The sequence below is a fragment of the Strigops habroptila genome, chromosome Z, assembly GCF_004027225.2.
Source record: "Strigops habroptila isolate Jane chromosome Z, bStrHab1.2.pri, whole genome shotgun sequence".
In the NCBI taxonomy this organism is placed as follows: domain Eukaryota; kingdom Metazoa; phylum Chordata; class Aves; order Psittaciformes; family Psittacidae; genus Strigops; species Strigops habroptila.
Window position 1 is genome coordinate 81,874,960 of NC_044302.2, and position 12,430 is coordinate 81,887,389.

The 12,430-nt window shown below is 37.9% G+C and overlaps 1 protein-coding gene across 4 annotated transcripts in view; it reads right to left on the minus strand.

Annotated features, from left to right (window-relative positions):
* RAB3C (RAB3C, member RAS oncogene family) overlaps window positions 1-12,430 on the minus strand; it is a 129,696-nt gene that overhangs the window by 66,765 nt on the left and 50,501 nt on the right. For all 4 annotated transcript variants that reach the window (XR_003989178.1, XR_003989176.1, XR_003989177.1 and 1 more), the window contains exon 3: window positions 10,726-10,844. Coding sequence is in view for 1 of the 4 variants with exons in the window: in XM_030470200.1 (XP_030326060.1) it covers window positions 10,726-10,844 (119 nt within the window). In the remaining 3 variants the exon portion in view is untranslated. The remainder of the gene's footprint in view (window positions 1-10,725; window positions 10,845-12,430) is intronic.

Below are 12,430 nucleotides of genomic sequence, written 5' to 3' on the forward strand. Positions count from 1 at the left end.
TCAAGGCCTTACAATATTCTGATGAAAGACACCACAAAGGTTGCTTCACTTGTAGGCTAGACCTAAATAGCATGAAGTTATGCTTTGAAAATAACCACTACTACTGGTTACATTGCCATAACACTTTGCAGTTTGGGTTTCAATACAGGAACACTGACAGCACTTTTCCTGCTTAATCAGAGGACTGAATTCCAATAAAACTTGTTGTACTTACCCACACACAGCCTGTATCACACATAGCTATCATTCTTTTTGAGCTGCTAGTGCTTGACACTCTAAACAAACCATGTTGAAATCAGATGCAGAGGAAAGGAGGAATAAAAAGCAGAGGAGCTAGCAGGAGAAAGAAAGTGGACAGAGGTGAGAAGGCTAATGAGGGAGAGGGAACTCAGTTAAACTTCTTCAGCCTGCCCACAAGGTTGAACACTGCTTTGCTGCTGACTTGCAGCAGTTTTGTTGTAGTCTCATTTTGGTTTGGTTTTTGAACAAATAACCTTTAGGCTGTATGAATGAAACTGCCTAAAGTTTTATTCATAGGCAGTTTAGTGCTACTGACATATATCCCAATCCACAGAAGATAACTGCAAATCTGAAATACCAAAGAAACATCTCCTTCAGTGAATCTCGGTGTTTGAGTTTGGTGCAATAGCCATGATACTCCTCTGAAGTTAAGAATGACAGATTTAGAGTACAGAGAAAAGCAAATCTTCTGCAACTTGAGCTAAGAGTGGGAACTGTTTAGGGACATTACTGAGTCACTGATAAGACTCACTTCTTGTTGGCTGGCAGCAGAGCTTTCATTTAGGAATGCTGAATGACAGTGTAACTTTGTCAACAAGCATAATTATAGGGAGATAAAAAGAGTGTATTAGTTACTGTTCAGCCAATAAAAACTATCATTGCCACAAGATTTTATGACATTTATTACCAACAAAAATAAATATTGTGAGCTGATGATAACATGCCAGGTTTTGTTTTGTTTGCTGCTGGCTGCATCTCCCTATAAGATAAAGAGACACCCTAGACTAAATATTAGAATCAGGTTTTCCTGTGCCTTTTTAGCATAGGGTTATATTACCATGGTAAGTTTGTTTATCTTTCTAATAAACTCCACCAGCTCACCACTGACCTCTCAGAGGCATTTTCCACTTTAACTTCTTGAAAAATAAAAGCATTATCATAGGAAAAAACAGACAAACCTGAAAATCTCATTAAGAGTATCTTAGTATAGTCTAATCAATGGATAGCAGTTCAGCACAGCAGCATTTAGATGTTAATCTGATCATCTGGTTTGCTTTCATCTACCCCAATGTAACCCTCTGTGACCACATCTGAAGAGCAGGATCTGGTACAGAATGGAAGACACCTCCTTTATTTAACAACACTTCTCTGAATGGCTGAATGTGTATATTCCCTCATCAGCTACCCAATGAAACTCTACTGTGAAATTTCCAGTCCAACAAAGCAAGTTTATGTTCACAGTGTCACATCTGCACTATTATTGTTAATTATTGATGTTCAGTTCAATTACTAGCTGGGAGAGAGCAGCCTACAAAATGGGTATGTTCCATTTCTTGCTGTGTGATCATAAAGAGCAATGCTGAAATTTGTAACAGATAATTCTGCCACATATGCTCCTGAGAATTAAAACTGAAGTATGGAGATAGTTAAGCCAGGCTCCTCTTCTTGCCAGACGTAGATGGTAGCCAGGCATGATTTGCTAGTTTGTCATATTTTCCCAAATAAAAGACTTTGGTGGTTTCCTATTAGAAAGGACTGCCACCTTTTTATGAGTGAGGAAAAAGAGCTTAGGAAAGGAGTGATGCAGGCTTCCTTACTACTGCCTGGATCTAACATGAAGAGAAGGAATGAATTCCCAGAACTGCAGCCCTTGTCTGTAGGGTGGAGGCTGTGGAAGAGGCGCAGGCACACTCATGATATAGTTACTAGTCAGCAGCCGGTGCTAACAGGAGGCTGCAATCCCTGCAATCCAGGCAATGGTGCGGGAGTAAGTCATGTCTAGTTATAGCCAACAGCAGTTCTAACCAACTACCATGTGAGCTGAAAAGAAAAGGAATAATAGGCAGTTATTTAAGCCATTTACTAGGCCTGTTAGGTCTAGTGGAAGTCAAGGGTGACTCAGTGTTGCTGGTGAGTTCCTGAAGCATATTACCGAGATTAGCTTCAGTCAGACACCACTGAGCATGATCTATCTGGGTGAGTGAGTGCTGCCTGATCTCAAATTTGAGGGAAAAGAAAGACATGGGGCACCCTGAGAGAATTCTGTCCAGGCAGTGTTTATTTCCTTTTCATATTAGACTCCCCACTGGCAGCGTTAATATGGTTGGATACTGCTGAGGACAGTTGAATAAACACCCTGATACAAGAAATGGCACATCTAAGTGAAGGAGGTTCAAAGAGGGCATAGGACCTTCTGCAGAAGTGCTTAGTCCCAACGAAGAAAGCAAGTATGAGCAAGAGCCAATAGGACCAAATCCCACATATGGATAATTTCTGTTCCACAAGTGTGTTTTTTTCATTGCTTTAAGAATATAAAAATAGGAAAGAATGAAAAATGTCATGAAGACTTAACAGCTGTCTTTCCTGATTAACTGCTACAATACATGAATAATTTTTTAGCAGTAAACCTATTGAAAACATTTTATGATGTGGTTTGAAATTTTAAATCACAGGTTTACAATTTTCAAGACAAAAACTACTTGGATAAGGATTTGCACGAATTTCCATATATAATATGCATATTTAAATTCAGGGTTTAGTAGAAAGAAAAAGAGAAAAAGATAAGAATATATCTCATCAAAGCAGTGTTGTCCAGGCTACTGTGCTATTTAAGGCTAACATCAGACATTTTATCAGGAAGAGCCTTTAAAAAAAACAGGCGTATGTTCTCTTTTGTCACTGACAGTTTTCCAGGCAAACCTAAAGCCATGTATTTGGTACTGTCAGTGATAAGAGGGGCTAATACATCACTCTCTGGCACATCCAAAACTTCAAGCAACAAACAAATAGTTTGGATGACATTGAATATTTTTTGTGGTCTCTCATGAGTGGTCTGCTGAAAATCATAGAAACCTGTAATTAAAAACATAAAACAATCTATACGCAACATTTTCCTCTCATCACGGATGCCTTTTTTTCTTAGGAAGATTCAGTTGCACTGTATGCTGCTCCTCCAATCTCCAGAGATATGCCTGCCCTTGAGTTTTAAATGCAGGGATACTCTTTTTTTTTATATGCTGGAAGACACAGTGGGTCTGCGAAACTGGAAAGCACGTAGGTGGTTTGAGCTAGGACCAGTTTAGCATTTGTGAGCCAAAGTTTGATGACAGACTTTTGAGGGAAAAGATGAAATGTCAACTCAGAGAACTAAGTTTTCCATATGTCATTTAATGTATATGGAATCCCATATCAAACAATGGTTGAAAAATGGCTAAGCAACCTGACCTGTAATACAGAGTTTTGCTTAAATATTTTAAAACATGTGTTAAATGTTTTAATATTGCACCAAGAATAATTTTTGATAAATGTCTTGATACTATTTTGAGTGAGAAAGTATATCCAATTTGTCACTGGCCCTAGTTCTTACAGGAATAAAAAGTTAAAAGGAAAAGTGGAAAGAATTTTAGTGTCATTCTGTGCATAACAAAAGTCTATTTCCAACAGTGAACATTAAAAGGGAAAATTGTAAATTTCATGTAATTTCAATTTCTAATGATATTTCATATTGTAAAATGTGTTTTGTTTCCTACGCTTAAGTCTATATAGAATATCAGTCCCCCTTCCTAGAAGACTAAGACACAAATAAATAAAAAAAAACCCCAGAACTGTGAAATTTTTAAATATTAATCCTAAAATTTCACCTTCTTATTTTCACAGAATATAATTCATGCAATATTGGTGTTTCATTCTTTTGTTTTAAACTGGGAGAATAATATGAAGTTATCCACCAATGTGCAACTTCTGACACCTGCTTGGCTGAAAACTGTAACTATGCCAAAAACCCAAGGAATTTGCTTAAATCCATCCATATCAAGCCCAATTAACACATTTAATATCAGCATGCTCCATCAGAATATTTTCTCAGCCAGCTCTAAACTGCATTGCTGTGTGGCAGTTGCTGTCAGCAGCATGGCAGACTCCCTCAGTTTGTGCATGGATGACCACTGGACACGATGAAGTTTGTGTCCAGACAGAGCTCCTGAGGACACTCGTAGGGAATGGCATACATGGTTTTCATCCGTGCTTTGTGCAGCACAAATTGTGATGCATGTTAGGTCATAAGTTTTGGCAAAGAGGGATGGAGGTTAAATTTGCCTAGAAGCATTTTCCAGATTTGTTCTCTGATATACAGCAAATACGGATTTTTCTTAAATGATAAAATTAAGTTCAGCATTGAGATGTAAAAGAAAAATAGCCTGTCTGTAGATCAGGCATGTGCTGAGCATGAATATTAGACAGAAATTTTAGAGGTGGAAGCAAAAAGAAGGTATCCTTTAGAACACATGCCCTTTGGAAGTGCATGTAGCAGTGCTGACATTAACTTAATGCGCTTATTTTGCCTTCAAGACTTCTTACATTCATCCATTAACATGCTAATATTATTTTCCAATTTTATTTTTCCCCTTAATGACAATTCAAAAATGCCATCATGTCTCTTAGTACAACAGAGACATGATAGAACTTTAGAAAAAAAATTTAAAATTTTAGTGCACTATGGCCATAGCTGCTTACTTATAGTTCACTTAAAGTGCTAAAAGGAAAGAAAAAGCTAATAGTTTGAAGAAATGGAACCGTTTTTTCACAATGTTGGCCAGAATGGCAACTAATACTGGCATATCCAGTAAAGCCAGCTGCCAAATGCGAGGCTGTAGTGAATACTTATGCTTTTAAAAGCCTTAACTCTGCATGTTATTTGAATTGGTTGTAACACAGTCACTCTTTAAGGTTCTGCTTTAAAACAATCTCAAATGATATTTTAAGAAGAATTTAATTCAAGAATTTAATTCAAGAATTAATTTAAGAATTAATTTTAAGAAGAATTTAATTCAGCCATATATATTATGAGAAAAAAAACCAAATTTCTCATAATGGTTGAACTCATACTGCACAGTTCAGGATCTACTGTGGTCTTAGATGGCTACTGTTTCATTTCTGTATTTTTTTACCCAGATCCAATTCCCAATTAACCATATCCCAAGTGTTACGGGCACAGATGAAGGATGCACAATCAGTATTTTATTCTCTGGGCTTTAATTAGAAATAACATAATTTTCATGCTGCTCCAAGCATATTGGTTAGTACTAAATTCTGCAAACAGTTCCTGTAGAAATATAGAAGTAAACAGTACAATAGAGGTCTTAGAATCACTAATTGCCTGCTGTGTCCTCAGCCCGTGCCTCCTTCATAAATCAGACAGTTTATGTACCTTCTGACAGCTGATTCCTTCTCAAAGGTGATGACCTTGAGCAGACTGATAAGGGGGGGCTGTTTTAATGACACCAGCAAAAAAAGATGACAGAGAAGTATCTTTCATGGAAGACCCTCTGAATTTCTTAAGAAGATGTGTAACCATAATCCTTTTCAATGGGGACATTTAAAAATATCCATCATACTGTTTTAGATAAATACTTTATTTTTTCAAGAGCAATCAAAGTTTTTCCTAGGAGGCTGTCCCCCTTGCTCCCAGAGGCCTCAGCCAAAAATGCAGGAAGAACCGATTCTGTAGACCTTGACAGACTCACAAAACACAGATTGTAACAGTAACTCAAAGCCTCTTCAGCTCCTTCAGCCTTTTGTGCCTCCTGAGGAAACATCCCTGAATTTGCTGCTTCAGCAATGTGGAATTCTCAAATTCTGAATTCCTGCACAAGGAAGCCCTCCACAGCAGTGCCTTCAGCAATCACCAAACAATGATAAAGATATTGCCAGACAAACACTTGAAGCTGGAACAATGTTTTCAGGCGCAGAGGAGCAACTTCAAGTGAGTGTAAACAATACACCATGTACTCTTTGTCCCTGTCTCGCTGTCGAACTCAGCAAAGTTTCAAGTGTCGGGTTTCGACTTAGAACATAAAACTTCAGGATTTTAGATCACGGTTTATATTCCTGCTGTTTCTGACCTAGTTGGAGACACTGCATTAGAAATGTCCTGAATATAAATAAATCTTTGACTCCAGTCATTTAAAGTCTGGAAAGGTCGTATTTATAAAAACAGATTGAACTTCAATTCAGAGACATTTACTTTGCTGGCACTCTATGGAACTCACCATCAACTCATTATACTGAGTTGATAGTGTTTGCAAAGATAGTACAAAGCCTTCATGCTCTCCTTTCTACTGTACTGTACCACTGCCATACAGCTAAAACCTTATGTGAACTGAAACACTAAGAGGAAAGGAAGCATAACAGGTCCTAGTGAAATGTAATGATGGAAAAGGCTAACAAACATAAATGCTACAGGTGGTTGTATAAAAGAGGAATGAATGCAAACACTTTGACGTTATAACTGAACTAAACCAAATACACACTTACATGACCTGGAGCCACTCTCAACATTCACATATTTCCCCTTCAGATTTAATAAAAATGATCTTTTAAAGAAAATCAGATTGCACTACACCAATTATTTAAACTTATGGATGCTGTCTGAAGAATTCAGCTAAGTGGGCTGTTTTAGTTATTCTCTATTTCTAATTTAAACCTCAGCCAGGCAGAAAACAATCCCCCAGTGGTTCCCATTTAAAGGAAGTAAATCTGTTCTCCAAATCTGCATCTTTTTAGGGTGGCATGACAAAGATGCACCAAACTACTGCAAGGTATATACCTTGCACTTGCAGAGCATTAGCTGCATTTCTCAGGGAGAAGGACTCCTGGAAAAGGCAGCTTCAAAATCTGGGCAGAGCTCCACAGGAGATCTGCTGTGTCAAAGCATGTTTGATTTTCTGTTTCTGTTAGCAGCCAGATTTTCAGCATACATCTGCTCTCTCTGAATAAAAACAGAAATTGTTGGTCCCTGTGAACTTCTGACAATCTGTATCTATAAAGCAGAATGCTGTTCAGTGCTGTGACTACTGCCACTGGCATTTTCGTTAGAGGAAACGCATTCAGAGACTGACCTGAAATTGAAGAGAAATACTCTTCAATTATGGTATCAGAGGTTTTGGACATTTAGACTAACTGCTGGTAAAGTCTAAGAATGATACAAAAAATGTCCAAATAGTAGAAAATTATTAAGGACCTGTCAATTTTGTAGGTCAGTCTGAAATGTCTGTCTAGCCAGGCTCATTTAAACAGCATCTGTTGTAGTAAATGTGAAACCACAAAGGGAACAGAGCTATTCAGAGAGCACAGGTGAATTGAACATACCCTAGAAGGCAGCAATTCTGAAGTGACTGGACAACTATAGGACATGAGCATTGGCAGTGTATTCTTAGCATCATCCTCTGAATGAGACTGAAGGCATTGGGTGTACATACGGCAGAACTATTAAAGTACCAACTCAAGATTTCTCATGCCAAAAGTTTTTGAATCTCAAAAATACATTCTTTTGTCGTTACCATCATATGCAATCTTTAAAGTTGTTTTATTTTAATTAGGGAAGGTAAGCAGTGAATGTTTCCTGAAATGTCTGCAGTATGGTTGAAATTTATCAGACCTTCAAGTCATTTAGCTAAGCTTTTAGATTAAAGTCTTTCTCAGTCTCAGAGTACTGGCCAAATGCCTAGCTACTGCACTGTTGTATATATACTGGTGCTAATGAGTTTAGATAAAACTACAGATACTATTTTTTTTCTTTTTAATGTAAAATGTAAATAGTCAAATTATGTATACAATTTCTTACAGCTGAATAGATTCATGCTGACCTAGGCATGGCATCTAGAAATGTGACTATGCATTTGTTGTTATGTAAAGGAAGAATATCTGCCAGACTTCAGACTGAAAAAAATGCCTTTCAGTATGAGTACAACCACTTTGAACTAACTGCTTTTAAAGAATCATCCCAACATGTATTTTAAACCAAGCTCTTCTATCCAAATGTCCTGACTGCAGTGCAGTTTCTAGATCAAGCCTTGAAGCTGATGTGATTTGAGTGTGGATTTGACCCACTGTGCACGTATATGAAATGGCAGCACTGCCATCAGAGGCACATTTATCACACAGAAAGGCATTTTTTAAGCCCCAGAGAGGCTTAAAAGCTCCCACTCCCTCCCCCCAGATCTTTCACAATTGCACAGATAAATGTGGATAGCCATGCTTCCAGTTCTGCAGCATTGGTAATTGCGAGTTTTCTTTAAGTTCTCTCACATTCAGAAGCATGCTGCAGTTTTGTAATTACTATCAAGATTGGAGCATGAGCTAATAAAAATCAATTATCAGCTGTGAGATTGGAGGAATAAAACAGAGGAAGAGCAGCAGGGCAGCAACTGGGCTCATGAAATTAAAAATAAAGATTACAAGCAAATGTATGTCTCATTCTGACAAGTGAGGCATTCTGCCCCTCTGTCATCCCTTTCATCATGCAGATGACTGCTCTCGGCACATAATAATGCAATACCCCCTGTCCACTAAATTTCTATAGTAGCTGCCAACTGTTTGGATAGCTTCTAGATAAAAATGACGAAAAAACCATTTTTCGCAAACCTTTTTAAGAACTCCATAGCTTTTAAATATTTTCTTGTCTCTTTTTTTTTTTTTTTTTTTAAGTAGTATGACGCCTAGTTACTTTTTACCAGTAGACAAAGAGTGCCAACCATAACAGATCTAGCGGGCTGGAAAACAAACAGGTGGGAAAATTAATAATAAGTACTCATATTTACACTTGTTATAAAGAAACGTTTGTGTCGGAGGAAGCTAGATAATACATGGCATGCCATCTGGTTTGCCCAGAGATAGGGCAATGAGATTTGCAGATTACAGCTGCTCCTAGATAGGCATTATCACCCAGTTAACCCAGTGCTTGAACAGAATTGGCCCACGAAGAAAGAACAGCAGAGGCAAAGAAAGAAAGTGCTTCAGCTGGCTGTTCCAGGAAGCAGTGATGCTGGCAGCCACATCTGCAGGTTCAGCTGGGAGGCTGGGTGTACTACTTGGTTCCCTGGTTTTGCTAAACTTTACGGGCAGCATCTATGAATAACACTTTCAGCTACCTCCTGTTACATAGGGGATTCTGTCTCATTTCTTGAACAGAGCAGTACTCTCAAATGTGTAACAGCAAGCACTCAACATGATGCCTCCAGCTCGCATAAAATGGGCAGAACATCCCTTTGGCATAACAAGTCACAGTGGGAAAACATGTCTTTCTCTTCAAGTATCAAGCAGAGACTCCTCTCAGATACATTCAATTGTCCAAAAGCTAGCTGTCTGGTCTATACTAATCATGTAAGCTTATCAGTTCTCTAGTAAATGGAAAGAGATGCTCACAAGAGTAATTTGGTGCAGTCATATGGCTAAGTAATGGAGAGAAGGTGGGACTCACCCTGGCCACTCTGGAGTTGTCCCTTTCCCCTGAAGGAGTGGGAATGATTATATCCATAGCACTTACACAGGAAATGTTAGGCAACCAAAGATCCCATTTCTTGTAGAGCGGAATCAAGCTAAGGTTCTCAGTTCTTATTTTCAGAGTGGTGAATGACTGAGCTCACCAAAAAACCTCCAAGTGCAGAGAGGGAAGGTGCTCCCTGGATTCAGTAATGCTTTCTACCACAATAATTAGGAGAGTGTGAAAGAGTGGTTTTTTTCTTGGAGAGTCTGAGGCTGGGCAACAGTTCCCATTGGAAACCAGCATTGCAGCATCACTGCCTTTTACTTTAAGTGTGAAAAAAGTTTCTGACCTCACCAGTCCCAAAAGAAGTCCACAGTAGTGCATATCTTAAGACAAATAGATAAATAAAAGCCAAAGAAACATACTGAACAAATCACACAAACTCTGAACCAAATCCTCTGTCAAACACAGTTCTCCCATGGGAACAGTATGCAAGAGAGCATGTGGAACACACATGACAAATGCTATTCATATCACTCAGAGCACTGATAGGAGGCTCTCAGATATTAAAATAACTTGTAAAGGAAGAGATGACTGAAATTAGCTCCAGCTTTCCTTTTGGGTTAGCTTTACTTAAAAAAGACTTAGATTGTTTGAATCCCAACTGACCCACATTTGATTGAAATTACACACTTTAAAGGAGACATCTTGAAATTCACATAATACAAGGTAATAAAAGTACTGTCCATTTTAGGTTCTGTTATTCTGAGGAAGTTTGCTCATCATATTTACAATTGCGGCACAAGACTGGCAACATAATGTGTAACCAGCTACACTTAAAAACAGCATAGGAAAAAATTAAATTAAAAGACAAGCCCACAGATGTTATCTCATTTTTTTTCCAGGAAACATGGAAACACTTTCTGGTATCTTAGCAGTTATTCTCCACACTAGCATGTTGCTAGTTTTAGTAGTATAAATAACGCACATTAACCGACATCACAGAAAACACAATGGTTATAATTAATTACATGCAACACATTTTAGAGTATTCATTGTCTTTCCATTAAAAAATCTTACTGTATTTTTGGGTATATAGGAATACCTGAGCACTGCATTTGGAGGTAAGTTTTCCAAAATAAAAGTGACTTACACTGTCACAGCAGGTGAGTGATATCAAATATGCTCTGGGCTACTTACTATGAATTCCAAGTTTTACTTACCAGTCCTGAACAGCATTGAAAGAGTCTTCATTCGTGATGTCATACATTAAAATGAAGCCCATTGCACCCCGGTAGTAAGCTGTAGTAATTGTTCGGTATCTCTCCTGACCAGCCGTGTCCTGAAATAATCACCAACAAAATTTTTATGATGTGTTGCAAATAAGTTGACAAATCTTATTTATTTATTTATTTTTTTTTATATAGAAAGAACCCTCTGACAACAGTTACTGTACAACTCTGCAATTCTACTCATAAAACTAATCCAGGGGAAGGAAACAGAGAATAACAGGAAAAAGAATTCTGCATAGGATCATAATAGGAGGGACACATCCATTCTGTCATGAGGTAAGAGAGGAGAGAAACAGAAAGGCATGACCCTTCTTGTCAACTAACACCCCCAAGTTTTTCTCCTAAGGTCTGCTCTCAAGCCAGCCTTGAAAATGGATTCTGTTCATTCTTGATTACAGCTGCCACTACTTAGATGTAGTTTCAGTGATCCAAGAGGTAAAACTAACATAGAAGTTAGATAACATGTCTGACAGTAGGTTAGGTTATGCCTTTGTGGGATAGGCCAGACAGTCCTTTTTATACTCTGATCTGGCTAAGCCTATATGAGCTGTGGTCTGGAGGCTGGACAGATGCTCCCAAATTTTCTGGTGGTATTTCTGAATACTAAGGTATTAAAACTCTTTCGTTAAGCCTGTGCATATTCTAACACTCAGATCAAGTCTTTTTCAGTAGGTCATAGTCTGTCAGCAAGATGAAAGTATCATTGAAATGTTGAGTAAAATAATTTCTTGGAAGAAGAAATATCACATAAAACCATTTGTTTGTATTTCTTTTATGGAATAAGGTTTACTCTCACATGTTTTGCTGCCTTATTTGATTTGATATTAGAGAAAAACGCTGGGAGGAACAGAAGGAAAATATGGCTTGTAGCAAGCATGCAGCCTTTCTGTACAGAAAAGATATGATTTTCAAATAAGTTTTGTCAGTGTCTATCTGCTTTTTTGTCAGAGACATGTATGGTTGGAAATGTGATGGCATGACAAGCAGGAGCCCACTGCTACTGAAGCAAATCTTATTTTGCTGCAGGTGATTTCCACTGAAGCTTGTCAGCAGATAAGAGTGAACAGCCCTAGCAATAAAGCCGTAAGTCAGTGATGCTTCCTACACAAGACACCAACTATTTTCTGTGCATTATTAAAGGTAGCTAGTGCAGGCTTAGGCAGTCTTGACTACAGAGAATAAAACATGAGTGTAAAAGTAGATAAATCCAGGCAAAAGTTCTTAAATACACATTTTAAACAAAGGAAAATGAAGCTGCAGATGAAGATCTGAACACTGACTGACCGTGGGATTGGCGATTGTCTTCTGGACCTAGGCATTTCCTTTAGGTCAGTTCGAGAAGGAACCAGGTATTTGGAGTTGTTCTCAATATAGGCATCTAATATGTGCCCGTATCTAATTCTGTATTAATGCGATGATGAAAAAGAAAATTTTGTAAAGCGGTATTTCAGTATATGGCATAGATGGATGACCACGAATAAAGTGGAGTTTATTAGTTTCAAGCATTGATAATCACATTCTTGTTGGTATTATTTTCCATTCACTTGCTAAAAGGATGCAACTAAAAATTAATTGGTCTAATGTACAAATTATGCAGTAGACTGCTTATGATCGTGTAAGAAACAAATGCAAATAC